Genomic DNA, 13,976 nt, shown 5'->3' with positions numbered 1-13,976 from the left:
ATAGGGCAGGGGCAGAGGGATTAAGGCAAGGGGGGGGGGCAAATATATAGGGCAGGGGGGCCCAGACAGAGGCCAGGAGGCATTGTGGGTATATAGGGCACCGGTGGGGGCAGGGGATGTGCTGGGGGGGCGGGGGGGGGGGCTGGTGATACAGAGCCTGGGGGGGGGGGTGCTGAGGGTTTTGGGGGCTGTGGGGCAGAGCTGTGGGGCGCAGAGGGTAGGTTTGGGGGGGCACAGGTCCGGGTTGGGGTGCAGCGTACGCCGAGGGGGGGATATGGGGGGGGGGGGGGGGCAGAGGGAGATGGGGGGGGCACTGGGGGGGGGGGGGATGCATAGGGGTGGAGGTTATGGGGCCAGGGCAGGGGGTGTGGGGAGGATGAGGATGGCAGAGGCAGCGTGGGCAGCTCAAGGTGAAGGCGGGGGGGGGAGGGGGGGGGGCAGGATTGGGGGGCAGAGAGGGGGCCCAGGCAGTGGGGGGGGGGGGGGGCACCTTGACCCCGGCCTTGCCCCCCCCCCCCCCCACCCCATGTCCACCCCCCCCATCCATTCCGCACCCCATCCTTCCTGCGCCCGTCCGTCCGTCCTGCGCCTCCCTCCGTCCGTCCCCTTCCCCTTTTCACCCTCTGCCCCCCCCACATCCATCACCCCCCCCCCACCTACACCCCCCCCCCCAAATACCTCCCCCTGCACCCCGCCTGCCCGCCCCGTACCCCCCCAAGCGCCGCTCCCGTACCCCCCTCTCTCCGCTCCCCGCTGTCCGTCTGTCCTGTCTGTCCCATTCCCCCTCTGCCCCCCCCCCCCAACCCCTCCTCCATCCCCCCCCCCCCCCCCCCTTTTTTTTTTTTTTAACTGGTACTGCCTGGTTGCCACGGCAACGGATGCTGCTGGGTCTGCCACTGGGTTGCCATGGCGACGGTGCCCGGCTCCTTTTCCGGACCATCGTGCCCTGAATTATTCATAGACCCCCCCAAGAAAGAACAAGGCGGGGGGGTGGGGGATGTGGGGCAGGCACCCCCCGCCCCCTAACCCCCCCCCCCCACCTCCCTGGATGCCTGGGTCCTCTTAGGAGGGGTCTTTGGGATGAGAACCGGTGGGTTATACCAAGAGGAGGTGGGCTGGGGGGGGGGGCGGGGGGTCCGAGCGGCCACCCCCTTCCTCGTCCCCAACCCCTTTGTGTGTCCCCCCCCCTCTTTGTCCCCTGCAGTGTGACCCCGGCCAGGCCACCAAGTATCTCTACGAGCTTCTCTACAATGACCCCATCAAGATCATCCTCATGCCCGGTTGTAGCAGCGTCTCCACGTTGGTGGCCGAGGCCGCCCGGATGTGGAACCTCATTGTGGTGAGGAACCACCTCTTCGTCCCCAAGGATGTCCCCGGGGTCATGGGGGTCCTGGGGGGGGGACACACACACGACAACGGGAGCTGGGGGACAACGGGAGGACAACAGGAGCTGGGGGACAGTGGGAGCTGGCGGACAACGGGGGGGACAACGGGAGCTGGGGGACAGCGGGAGCTGGGGGACAACAGGAGGACAACGGGAGCTGGGGGACAATGGGAACTGGGGGACAGCGGGAGCTGGGGGACAACGGGAGCTGGGGGACAACGGGAGGACAACAGGAGCTGGGGGACAGCGGGAGCTGGGGGACAGCGGGAGCTGGAGGACAGCGGGAGCTGGGGGACAATGGGAGGACAACAGGAGCTGGGGGACAGCGGGAGCTGGGGGACAACGGGGGGACAACAAGAGCTGGGGGACAATGGGAGCTGGGGGACAACGGGAGCTGGGGGACAGCGGGAGGACAACAGGAGCTGGGGGACAGCGGGAGCTGGGGACAGCGGGAGCTGGAGGACAGCGGGAGCTGGGGGACAATGGGAGGACAACAGGAGCTGGGGGACAGCGGGAGCTGGGGGACAACGGGGGGACAACAAGAGCTGGGGGACAATGGGAGCTGGGGGACAACGGGAGCTGGGGGACAGCGGGAGGACAACAGGAGCTGGGGGACAGCGGGAGCTGGGGGACAGCGGGAGCTGGAGGACAGCGGGAGCTGGGGGACAATGGGAGGACAACAGGAGCTGGGGGACAGCGGGAGCTGGGGGACAACGGGGGGACAACAAGAGCTGGGGGACAATGGGAGCTGGGGGACAATGGGAGCTGGGGGACAGCGGGAGGACAACAAGAGCTGGGGACAGGGGGAGCTGGGGGACAACGGGAGCTGGGGGACAACGGGAACTGGGGGACAACAGGAGGACAACAAGAGCTGGGGGACAGCGGGAGCTGGGGGACAGCGGGAGGGACAACGGGAGCTGGGGGACAGCGGGAGCTGGGGGACAGCGGGAGCTGGGGGACAATGGGAGGACAACAGGAGCTGGGGGACAGCGGGAGCTGGGGGACAACAAGAGCTGGGGGACAACGGGAGCTGGGGGACAACAGGAGGACAACGGGAGCTGGGGGACAACGGGAGCTGGGGGACAGCGGGAGCTGGGGGACAACAGGAGCTGGAGGACAGCGGGAGCTGGGGGACAGCGGGAGCTGGGGGACAATGGGAGGACAACGGGAGCTGGGGGACAACGGGAGCTGGGGGACAACGGGAGCTGGGGGACAGCGGGAGGACAAGAGCTGGGGGACAACGGGAGCTGGAGGACAGCGGGAGCTGGGGGACAACAGGACAACAAGAGCTGGGGGACAGCGGGAGCTGGGGGACAACAGGAGCCGGGGAACCCCCCCTTCACCTCTCCCTGCTGCCCCAACCACGCTGGGGCATGGTGGGTTGGGTGGAGATGGAGGTGGCACGGCTGTCCTTGGCGAGCTGTTGCCTGTTGGGGTGTACTGGGATGGGGTGTTGGGGTCGGGTTGTGTCTCGGTGTCCGCGTGGTGGTTGGGGGGCGGTCGTGGTGGGGCGGTACGTGCCCGGAGGCAGCGGGGTGTGCGCCATAAACGGTGGTGGTGGGGGGGGAATGCATGGCATTGCTGCGTGCACGGCTGTAGCTACGGTTGTTGCTGGGGGTGCGGCTGTTGCTGCTGGTGCGGCTGTGTCCTGCCATGGCTGTGGGCAAATATGGCTGTCGCCGCGTGGGCGACTGTTGCTACGTGTGCGGCTGTTGCTTTCAGGTTGTAGCTACACGTGTGGGTGTTGCTGCCTGTGCGGTTGTTGCTACGTGTGCGACTGTTGCATTCAGGTTGTTGCTACGTGTCTGGTTGTTGGCGTGTGTGCGGTTGTTGCTACGCGTGTGGTTGTTGCTTTCAGGTTGTTGCTCCGTGTGTGGCTGTTGCTTTGTGTGTGGTTGTCGCTACACGGACGGTTGTTGCTACACGTGCGGTTGTTGCCGCCTGTGCGGTTGTTGCTTTCAAGTTGTTGCTACCTGTGCGGTTGTTGCTTTGTGTGAGGCTGTTGCTTTCAGGTTGCCGCTACGTGTACGCCTGTTGCTATGTGTATGGTTGTTGCTTTCGGGTTGCTGCTACGTGTGCGGTTGTTGCTACGTGTGTGACTGTTGCTTTCAAGTTGTCGCTATGTGTGCAGTTGTTGCTACACGTGTGGTTGTTGCTCTCAGGTCGTTGCTCCCTGTGCGCTTGTTGCTCTCAGGTTGTTGCTCCGTGTGTGGTTGTTGCTACACGGACAGCTGTTGCTTTCAGGTTGTTGCTACACGCGTGGTTGTTGCTGCCTGTGCGGTTGTTGCTTTCAAGTTGTTGATACCTGTGCGGCTGTTGCTATGTGTGTGGTTGTTGCTTTCAGGTTGTTGCTACTTGTGCGGCTGTTGCTTTCAAGTTGTCGCTATGTGTGCAGTTGTTGCTACGCGTGTGGTTGTTGCTTTCAGGTTGTTGCTGCCTGTGCGGTTGTTGCTTTGTGTGGGGCTGTTCCTTTCAGGGTGCCACTATCTGTGCGACTGTTGTTATGTGTGTGGTTGTTGCTCTCAGGTTGTTGCTACTTGTTGCGGCTGTTGCTTTCAAGCTGTCGCTATGTATGCAGTTGTTGCTACGCGTGTGGTTGTTGCTCTCAGGTTGTTGCTCCGTGTGTGGTTGTTGCTCTCAGGTTGTTGCTACTTGTTGCGGCTGTTGCTTTCAAGCTGTTGCTACGTGTGCAGTTGTTGCTACGCGTGTGGTTGTTGCTTTCAGGTCATTGCTCCGTGTGTGGCTGTTGCTTTGTGCGTGGTTGTCGCTACACGGACAGCTGTTGCTTTCCGGTTGTTGCTACACGTGTGGTTGTTTCTGCCTGTGCGGTTGTTGCGACCTGTGCGACTGTTGCTTTGTGTGGGGCTGCTGCTTTCAGGTTGCCGCTACTTGTGCGACTGTTGCTTTGTGTGTGGTGGTTGCTTTCCGGTTGCCGCTACTTGTGCGACTGTTGCTTTGCGTGTGGCTGTTGCTTTCCGGTTGCCGCTACTTGTCCAACTGTTGCTTTGCGTGTGGCTGTTGCTTTCCGGTTGCCGCCACTTGTGCCACTGTTGCTTTGCGTGTGGTGGTTGCTTTCAGGTTGCCGCTACTTGTGCGACTGTTGCTTTGTGTGTGGTGGCTGCTTTCAGGTTGCCACTACTTGTGCGACTGTTGCTTTGTGTGTGGTGGCTGCTTTCAGGTTGCCGCTACTTGTGCGACTGTTGCTTTGCGTGTGGTGGCTGCTTTCCGGTTGCCGCTACTTGTGCGACTGTTGCTTTGCGTGTGGCTGTTGCTTTCCGGTTGCCGCTACTTGTGCGACTGTTGCTTTGTGTGTGGTGGCTGCTTTCAGGTTGCCACTACTTGTGCGACTGTTGCTTTGTGTGTGGTGGCTGCTTTCAGGTTGCCACTACTTGTGCGACTGTTGCTTTGCGTGTGGTTGTTGCTTTCCGGTTGCCGCTACTTGTGCGACTGTTGCTTTGCGTGTGGTGGTTGCTTTCGGGTTGCCGCTACTTGTGCGGTTGTTGCTTTGCGTGTGGCTGTTGCTTTCCGGTTGCCGCTACGTGTGCGACTGTTGCTTTGCGTGTGGCTGTTGCTTTCCGGTTGCCGCTACTTGTGCCACTGTTGCTTTGCGTGTGGTGGTTGCTTTCCGGTTGCCGCTACTTGTGCGACTGTTGCTTTGCGTGTGGTTGTTGCTTTCCGGTTGCCACTACTTGTGCGACTGTTGCTTTGTGTGTGGTGGCTGCTTTCCGGTTGCCGCTACTTGTGCGACTGTTGCTTTGCGTGTGGCTGTTGCTTTCCGGTTGCCGCTACTTGTGCGGCTGTTGCTTTGCGTGTGGCTGTTGCTTTCCGGTTGCCGCTACTTGTGCGACTGTTGCTTTGCGTGTGGCGGTTGCTTTCGGGGCGTTGCTCCCCGTGCGGTTGTTGCTCTCAGGTTCTTGCTCCGTGTGCGGCCGTTGCTCCGTCTGTAGCTGTGTCTCGACGGTTGTTGCTGGGCATTCCGGCTGTTTTGCCACACGCCGGTGCTGCGGCGCATCCGCCTCTAGCTACGCGCGCGGCTGTCGCCGCTGGTCCGCGGTTGTGCCCGCACCCGCTGCGATCCCCGCCACCGGCGCCCGTCCAGCCGCCCGCGGTCCGCTCGGGCGGTTGAGGCGGGGCTACAGGCGGCCGTAGCGGTGTCGGGGGGGACGCCGCCCGTTGGGTGTTGACACCCCGCCCCCCCCGACCTTACAGCTCTCCTACGGCTCCAGCTCCCCCGCCCTCTCCAACCGCCAGCGCTTCCCCACCTTCTTCCGCACCCACCCCTCGGCCACCCTGCACAACCCCACCCGCGTCCAGCTCTTCAAGAAGTGGGGCTGGACCAAGATCGCCACCATCCAGCAGACCACGGAGGTCTTCACCTCGGTACGCGCACCGGCAACCTCCCGCACCCCCCCGCCCCTCCGCCTCCTGCTGCTGCTTCCCCCCCAAAACTCTGCCCCGCGACTTCTCATCGTCCCCCGTCCCACCCCCCCATCCTGGACCCGGTGACGTTCGGGTCCAAGCTCAATCTCCTCCCCTGGCGCGGAACGCCGACCACCAGCGACCGACCCGCCTCCCGACCCCTGCTTGGTGCCCCCCCCCCCCCCCCCCGACCCCGCCGTCCTCCCCGGACTCACTCTGCACTCTCTTTCCCCTCCGCCCCCCCCTCCCTGCCCGCCCCTCCTGCCTGCTCCCCACCCCTCCTGCCCGCCCGCCCGCCGCCACCAGACCCTCGATGACCTGGACCAGCGAGTGAAGGAAGCCGGTTTGGAGATCACCTTCCGCCAGAGTTTCTTCTCCGACCCCGCTGCGCCCGTACGCAACCTCAAGGTGAGTCCACCTTGCCCGTGCCCTGGTCCTCGTCCTTCCCCACGGCACCCACGACCGTTGGGGTGCAGATGGAGCCGTGTCCTGTACCCCAAAGGGAGCAGAGACGCTCCAAGATGCCCAAGCATCCAGGTCAACGATGCATCTCCTCCAGCCAGGAGATGGGGAGCAATGTCCATGACCTGGCCGTGCAATGCCAAGGTTCTGGTCCTCCTCGGGAACCCTATGCAAAGTTATGCAAATGAGGCTGGGTGGGGTTGATCTTCTAAGAGCGAAGGGGAGCAGAAGTCCCACCCTAGGGTGACTTGTCTCCCTGCAGCGCCAGGACGCCCGTATCATTGTGGGGCTCTTCTACGAGACGGAGGCGCGTAAGGTCTTCTGCGAGGTGAGGGGTGGAAAGGGAGACGTGACGTGGGTGGGCACCACGGGGGGGCATGTGGGAGGATGGGACCATGGGTGGCATCCAGTGGAGAAGGGTAGGTGGACATCAGGTGGACGTGGGGCAGTTGGGAGGGTGAGGAGATGGATGGTGGGATGGAGCGAAGGGTGGTGGGACGGAGCGAAGGGTGGTGGGACATGTGGGTCAGTGGGCAGAAAGACATTAGGATGGATGGGTGGAAGCGTGGGTAGATGCGAGTGTGATAGAACTGGTGGGTGGATGGGCGGGGAGGTGGGATGGTGGGAAGGGAAACGGTTGAGTGGAGGCACAAGGTGAAGAGTGGATGGTCGGACATCCCGCTGGATGGACAGGACGGGCAGGTGGGATGGTGGGAAGGTTGAGCAGAGGCATGGGGTGAAGAGTGGATGGACAGAGGTCTGGCTGGATGGACAGGATGGGGAGAAGGGTGCTGGATGAGTGAAGAGTGACTGGATGGGATGGGGTGAAGAGTGATGGATGGAGGGATGGTGGGAAGGATGGGGTGAAGGGTAAGGCCGCTGCTCCTTGGTCCACACAGGTCTACAAGGAGAAGCTGTACGGCAAGAAGTACGTCTGGTTCCTCATCGGCTGGTACGCTGACAACTGGTTCCGCATCAAGGATCCGGCCATCAACTGCACCGAGGCGGAGATGGCCGAGGCCGTGGAAGGCCACGTCACCACCGAAATCGTCATGCTCAACCCTGAGAACACCCGCAGCATCTCCAACATGGTATGGGGAGGATGGAGGGGACACATGGCACTGCCAGGGGGTCCACTCCATCCCACCCACCACATCACCACCATTTTGTTCCTCATCCCAGACATCCCAGGAGTTCATCGAGAAGCTGCAGAAGCGGCTGGGCAAGAACCCTGAGGAGACAGGCGGCTTCCAGGAGGCTCCGCTGGCCTATGATGCCATCTGGGCGCTGGCCCTGGCCCTCAACAAGACCTCAGCAGAGCTGGTCAAGAAAGGGTTGCGCCTGGAGGACTTCAACTACAACAACAAGAACATCACCGATGAGATCTACCGGGCCCTCAACTCCTCCGCCTTTGAGGGCGTCTCGGTGCGTTGCCCACACCTGAGCCCCTGCCAGTCCCCGGCCCCAGAGTGTCCTCTTCTCCCCAACAAGGTCTCCCATGTCCCCAACTCCTCCACCTTCAAGGTGGTAGTGGAGGTGCTTTGAAGGCACCCATCAAGGGTGCCCTTGTGAGCCACCCCAAAACTCCCAGAGAAAACGTTCTCCCAACACTTCTCCGGGGACGTGGTCCTACCACCTGACAGGTCCCCGACACCCATCTCCATTCCACCCCACAGGGACACGTTGTCTTCGACGCCAGCGGCTCCCGTATGGCCTGGACACTCATTGAGCAGCTGCAAGGTGAGTGAGCGCAGGCAGCAGCCATATCAGGGTGATGCTGTCACCGTGTTGCACGTGGTGACCACCACCCAGCATCCCGCAACACCCCGTTCACGCACAACAGCCGCAGCTCGGTGTTGCGGCCGTGTTGTCTGCACAACAACAGCAGACAACCACTCCAAGACACACACTCCAACAAGTCCCACCACTGCACAACCTCTCAAGGGGTGGAAACACACATGGGACAACCCCCTTCTCCACACCCTTTTGGCCACGTGTCCAACGGGATGTGTGTCCTCACCAACACACAACTGCTCTTGCATGTGACGGAGGGAGGTCCAGAGGTGGAGGAGGTTTGGAGGACAACCAAAGAGCTTGGGACAAGAAAGCCATCAAGAGTAGTCAGCGTGGATTCACCAAGGAGAAGTCGTGCTTGACCAACTTGACCACCTTCTACTGGCTTGGTAGATGAAGTGAGAGCGGTGGACATTTTCTTCCTTGGCTTCAGGAAGGCTTTCAACACTGTTGTCTCCCAGATCTTCATAGAGAAGATGGTGAAGTCTGGGCTGGATGAGCAGACAGCAGGGTGGACTGAAAACTGGCTGAACAACCAGGTCCAGGGGGTGGGGATCAGTGGCAGAAGGTCCAGTTGGAGGCCAGTCACCAGCAGTGCACCCCAGAGGTCAATACTTGCGTCCAGTCCCGTTCAACTTCTTCATCAATGATCTGGATGATGGGGCTCAACAAACTTCAGCCAGTTTGTTGATGACACCAAACTGGGAAGAGCAGCTGAGACGTCGGAGGGTCATGCTGCCATCTAGAAGGACCTCGACAGGCTGGAGAAATGGGCTGAGAGGAACCTCATGAGGTTCAACAAGGGGAAGCGCTCCAAGAACAACCCCAGGCACCAGGACAGGCTGAGGGTCAACCAGCTTTGTAGAGAAGGCCCTGGGGGTCCTGGTGGACCCCAAATTGACCATGAGTCAGCGATGTGGCAAAGGTGGCCAACAGTGTCCTGGACTGCATCAGGAGGAGTGGTGGAGCGGGTTGAGGAGGTGATCCTTCCCCTCTGCTCAGCACTGGTGAGGCCTCACCTGGAGATACGGGGTCGGTACTGGGCTCCCCAGTACAAGGGAGCTACTGGAGAGCATCCAGCCAAGGGCCATGAAGATGATGAAGGGACGGGAGTACAGGAGACTCCAGCTGAACGTCAGGAACCACTTTCTCACAGTGCAGGTGACCCAGCACTGGCAGAAGGTGCCCAGAGAGGTGGTGGAGTCTCCATCTTTGGAGACATCCAAACGCATGGACGTGGTCATGGACAACAGGCTCTGGGTGGTCCTACTTGAGTAGGGGGTTGCACCAGGTGACCCCCTAGAGATCCCTTCCAACCCCCAACCAGTCTGTGATCCTGTGGGGGTGTCCACAAACGCTGGAGGGGTGTCACTCCTCCTTCCCTCCCACCTGACCCATCGCTGTTGCCCTTGCAGGAGGTGTCTACAAGAAGATCGGCTACTACGACAGCACCAAGGACAACCTGTCCTGGTACAACAACGACAAGTGGATTGGTGAGCAGCGCCGTGGGGGGGGTGTGAGCAGCGGGGGGGGGAGGGGGGGGGGTGTCACTGCCATGGGGAAGGGTTGGGAAGACCCCTCCCCATGCCCCCTAATTGTGCCACGGGCTCTGCAGGAGGTGCCCCTCCAGCTGACTACACCAAGGTCATCACCACCTTCCGATTCCTGTCCCAGAAGCTCTTCATCTCCGTCTCGGTGCTGGCCTCGTTGGGCATCCTCCTGGCCATCATCTGCCTGGCCTTCAACATCTACAACGGGCATGTCCGGTCAGTGATCCCCCTCCCCGTTTTCCCGGTGTTTGGGGAAATATCGCACCTTTCCTTTTCCATAGCTGCTAAAACGAAGCTCAGCAGCGTGTGGTTAGCAACACCCAGACGGGGAAAAAAAAGGGGTTATCTGCTCCCGTGTCCTCCTACAGAAGATGACAGTGACAAAACGTTGTCGTTGGTAGATACCCCAGTTGCCCGTCTCGCTGCGTAGGAGCTTCGGGTGATATCAAGGGTCTGTTTGTAGCCCGTGGTTTCCTGTTATCTCGCTCCGTGTCCCCGTTTCTCGCGTCCCGTTGGGTTAGCTGAACGTCGTGCACCACCGATAGCTGAGCACGGTGGCCAAGTGACAGCTCGTCTTCTCAACAACCCTCCCCCAGGTACATCCAGAACTCGCAGCCGTACCTGAACAACATGACGGCTGTGGGCTGCACGCTGGCGCTTGCTGCCGTCTTCCCCCTGGGACTCGACGGGTACCACATCGGGCCGGGGCTTTTCCCTTTTGTCTGTCAGGTATGGGGCTGGTGGGGTGTTGGGGGGTACAGGCGGAGCGAGGACAACTGGGGGTGGGACAGCCGGAGGAGGAACAGTTGGAGACGCAGCCAGGGGACGGGGACAGCCGGAGGAGGAACAGTTGGAGATACAACCAGGGGACGGGGACAGCCGGAGGAGGAACAGTTGGAGATACAACCAGGGGACGGGGACAGCCGGAGGAGGAACAGTTGGAGATACAACCAGGGGACGGGGACAGCCGGAGGAGGAACAGTTGGAGATACAGGCAGGGGACGGGGACAGCCGGAGGAGGAACAGTTGGAGATACAGGCAGGGGACAGGGACAGCCGGAGGAGGAACAGTTGGAGATACAGGCAGGGGATGGGGACAGCCGGAGGAGGAACAGTTGGAGATGCAGCCAGGGGACGGGGACAGCCGGAGGAGGAACAGTTGGAGATACAGGCAGGGGACGGGGACAGCCGGAGGAGGAACAGTTGGAGACGCAGCCAGGGGACGGGGACAGCCGGAGGAGGAACAGTTGGAGATACAACCAGGGGATGGGGACAGCCGGAGGAGGAACTGTTGGAGACGCAGCTGGTGACTTCTAAAGGAGTCGGTCTGGGAGGTCCATGGGAGGGGGGTACACTCCGTGGGGGTGCAGCAGAGGTGGGTACAGCTGGACGGGGAGGTACAACCGGCTCTTCCCAACCCACGTACCCTCCCCAGGCCCGGCTGTGGCTCCTCGGGCTGGGGTTCAGCCTGGCGTACGGCAGCATGTTCACCAAGATCTGGTGGGTTCACACCGTCTTCACCAAGAAGGAGGAGAAGAAGGAGAAGAGGAAGGTGAGGGGTGACCCAGTGGGGTGCCGGGGGGTCTGGGGGAAAAAGGTCTCGGTGACACTGTGTTGTCCCCACACCCAGACCCTGGAGCCTTGGAAGCTGTATGCCACCGTGGGGCTGCTTGTGGGGCTGGACGTGGTCACGCTGATCATCTGGCAAATCGTGGACCCCCTGCACCGCACCATCGAGGTGGGGCAGTGCTGGGGGGGGGAGGTGCTCACAACGTTGGGGGGTGCTTGTGGTGTTGGGGGGATGCTGAGGGGACGGTCTTGACATTGGGGGGATGCTCAAGGTGTTGGGGTGCCTCTGGGGGGATGCTCATGGTGTTGGGGTGCTGCTGAGGGGACGCTCTTGACATTGGGGAGATGCTCAAGGTGTTGGGGTGCCTCTGGGGGGATGTTCATGGTGTTGGGGTGCTGCTGAGGGGATGTTCTCGAAGTTGGGGTGCTGCTCAAGGTGTTGGGGTGCTGCTGAGGGGACGCTCTTGACATTGGGGAGACGCTCAAGGTGTTGGGGTGCTGCTGGGGGGGTGCTCATGATGTTGGGGGGATGCTCGAGGTGTCAGGGGGATGCTCCCAGTGTTGGGGTGCTGCGGGGGGGATGCTCATGGCATCGGGGTGCTGCTGGGGGGGATGTTCATGGTGTTGGGGTGCTGCTGAGGGGGGTGCTCTCAACATTGGGGGGATGCTCAAGGTGTTGGGGTGCCTCTGGGGGGATGTTCATGGTGTTGGGGTGCTGCTGAGGGGATGTTCTCGAAGTTGGGGTGCTGCTCAAGGTGTTGGGGTGCTGCTGAGGGGATGCTTACAGCATCGGGGTGCTGCTGGGGGGGGACCCCACAGCAAAGGCTCCCCCCCCCTCCACCCCGTCTACCCTCACACCCCATCTCCCACCCCGTCACCCCCAGGAGTTCACCAAGGAGGAGCCCAAGACGGACACGGACGTCTCCATCCTGCCCCAGCTGGAGCATTGCAGCTCCACCAAGATGAACACGTGGCTCGGTGGGCATGGGGGGGGCTCGGGGGGGGTGGGAGATGGGCAGGACTGGGGGGGTACAGGCAGGACTGGGGGGTACAAGCAGGCTTGGGGGCACAGGGGTGTCCAAAGGGAGACTCAGGCACCCATGGGGACCAGGTGGGGGGGTCCCTGTTTGACCACCCATGGCTCCCCCCACCCCGGGCCAGGTGGGGGTCCCTGTTTGACCACCCATGGTTCCCCCCCCAGGGATATTTTACGGCTTCAAGGGGTTGCTGTTGCTGCTGGGCATCTTCCTGGCGTACGAGACCAAGAGCGTGTCCACGGAGAAGATCAATGACCACCGAGCGGTGGGCATGGCCATCTACAACGTGGCGGTAAGCCGGGGTGGCTGTGTCCCCCCCCCACTCCCCACATCTTCACCCCACATCCCGTACGGTGACCCTCAAAAACGTCCCCTTCCTCCACACAGGTCCTCTGCCTCATCACGGCGCCCGTCACCATGATCCTCAGCAGCCAACAGGATGCGGCCTTTGCCTTCGCCTCGTTGGCCGTTGTCTTCTCCTCCTACATCACCTTGGTTGTCCTCTTCGTCCCCAAGGTACCGGTGGGGAAGGGGCTGGTGGGGTCCGGGTGTTTCTTCTGGGGTGGGGAGGAACAATCGTCCTACGTCCTCCTTTGTAGGGTCAAGGTGTTGCCTCAGCAGACGTGAAGGATTCTTCTCCAGTAGGGTCATGAAGTTGGCAATGCCAGTTGGCAGGGGACAGAGGGGACAACCGGGTGCGGGTGTTGCCTTGAGTGGGGCACAGCTTTGACAACCGGGCACCGTTGCAGATGCGACGCCTCATCACCCGAGGCGAGTGGCAATCGGAGCAGCAGGACACCATGAAGACGGGCTCGTCCACCAACAACAACGAGGAGGAGAAATCCCGACTGTTGGAGAAGGAGAACCGCGAGCTGGAGAAAATCATCGCTGAGGTGAGTGGGGAACCCCAAAACGTGGTTTGGGGGTGGAAACCCCACAGAAGTGGGGGGTAGCTTCGGGGTGGTAGTTTCAAGGTGTTGCTACCTGTTGCCAAGAGGGGTAGATCAGCTCCGAGTCGCCAACACCTCAACGGGGATGACGTGGGGGGTGAGCGGTTGGGGTCTCAACACCGATAAGGGGTATGGGGGTGGTATCTGACCCCCCCCTCCCTCTCCCCCCCAAAATTTGTCACTCGGCAGAAGGAGGAACGGGTATCGGAGCTCCGCCAGCAGCTCCAGGACCGCCAGCAGCTCCGGTCCCGCCGACGGTCGTCCAACCCTTCCCGCGAGGCCGACAACCATTTCTCCCCGGGGTTGAGTGCCGCCCCGGCCCCCTCGGCCCCCCCCTTCTACCAACCCAACCTCCCCCTGGTCCGCTGCCTGGTTTCGGAACAAGCCGACAAGCTCGGCCGGGCCAACTGCGACGGTAGCCGAGTCCATCTCCTCTATAAGTGACCCCCCGCGGGGGGGTGGGGCTAAGAGCAGAGGGGCGGGGCTATTTGCCAAGGGGTGGAGCTAAGTGGGGTGGGGTCAGTGGGTGGGGCTAGGCAGGGAGGGCAGAGCCTCTTTGCCTTATTACTGATTTTTTTTTTAACGCGTCTTGTCGTCTTAACCCCGGGGGACCACGGCTCTGGCCGGGTCCCCCCTCCCGGTGTCACCCGCCCTCCGACTGTTGTCAGGCGGAAAACTATGGGGTGGGGGGGGGAGAAGGATGGTTCTTAATTAAGGTGGGGTGGGGGGAGCAGAGTGAGCGAGGGCTGAGTTAACAACGCGGAAAGCCCCCCCCCAACCTCCCCTACAGCCGTCCCACTGCCCCTACAGCC

The 13,976-nt window shown here is 61.9% G+C and overlaps 1 protein-coding gene across 1 annotated transcript in view; it reads left to right on the top strand.

Moving 5' to 3' along the window:
• GABBR1 (gamma-aminobutyric acid type B receptor subunit 1) overlaps positions 1–13,976 on the top strand; it is a 15,312-nt gene extending 1,336 nt beyond the window's left edge. Inside the window, exons 2-18 of the mRNA XM_075490629.1 lie at positions 1,205–1,339; positions 5,594–5,764; positions 6,110–6,211; positions 6,528–6,593; positions 7,165–7,356; positions 7,448–7,690; positions 7,942–8,005; positions 9,475–9,552; positions 9,675–9,825; positions 10,206–10,338; positions 11,044–11,160; positions 11,239–11,346; positions 12,062–12,155; positions 12,379–12,506; positions 12,602–12,730; positions 12,964–13,107; positions 13,354–13,976. Coding sequence (XP_075346744.1) covers positions 1,205–1,339; positions 5,594–5,764; positions 6,110–6,211; positions 6,528–6,593; positions 7,165–7,356; positions 7,448–7,690; positions 7,942–8,005; positions 9,475–9,552; positions 9,675–9,825; positions 10,206–10,338; positions 11,044–11,160; positions 11,239–11,346; positions 12,062–12,155; positions 12,379–12,506; positions 12,602–12,730; positions 12,964–13,107; positions 13,354–13,608 — 2,310 coding nt within the window. The 3' untranslated portion in view covers positions 13,609–13,976. The remainder of the gene's footprint in view (positions 1–1,204; positions 1,340–5,593; positions 5,765–6,109; positions 6,212–6,527; positions 6,594–7,164; positions 7,357–7,447; positions 7,691–7,941; positions 8,006–9,474; positions 9,553–9,674; positions 9,826–10,205; positions 10,339–11,043; positions 11,161–11,238; positions 11,347–12,061; positions 12,156–12,378; positions 12,507–12,601; positions 12,731–12,963; positions 13,108–13,353) is intronic.

Source organism: Mycteria americana, unplaced genomic scaffold (assembly GCF_035582795.1).
Source record: "Mycteria americana isolate JAX WOST 10 ecotype Jacksonville Zoo and Gardens unplaced genomic scaffold, USCA_MyAme_1.0 Scaffold_86, whole genome shotgun sequence".
Taxonomy (NCBI): Eukaryota; Metazoa; Chordata; class Aves; order Ciconiiformes; family Ciconiidae; genus Mycteria; species Mycteria americana.
The sequence above is the reverse complement of the archived record's forward strand: the minus strand, read 5'-3'. Positions and strand labels throughout refer to the sequence as shown.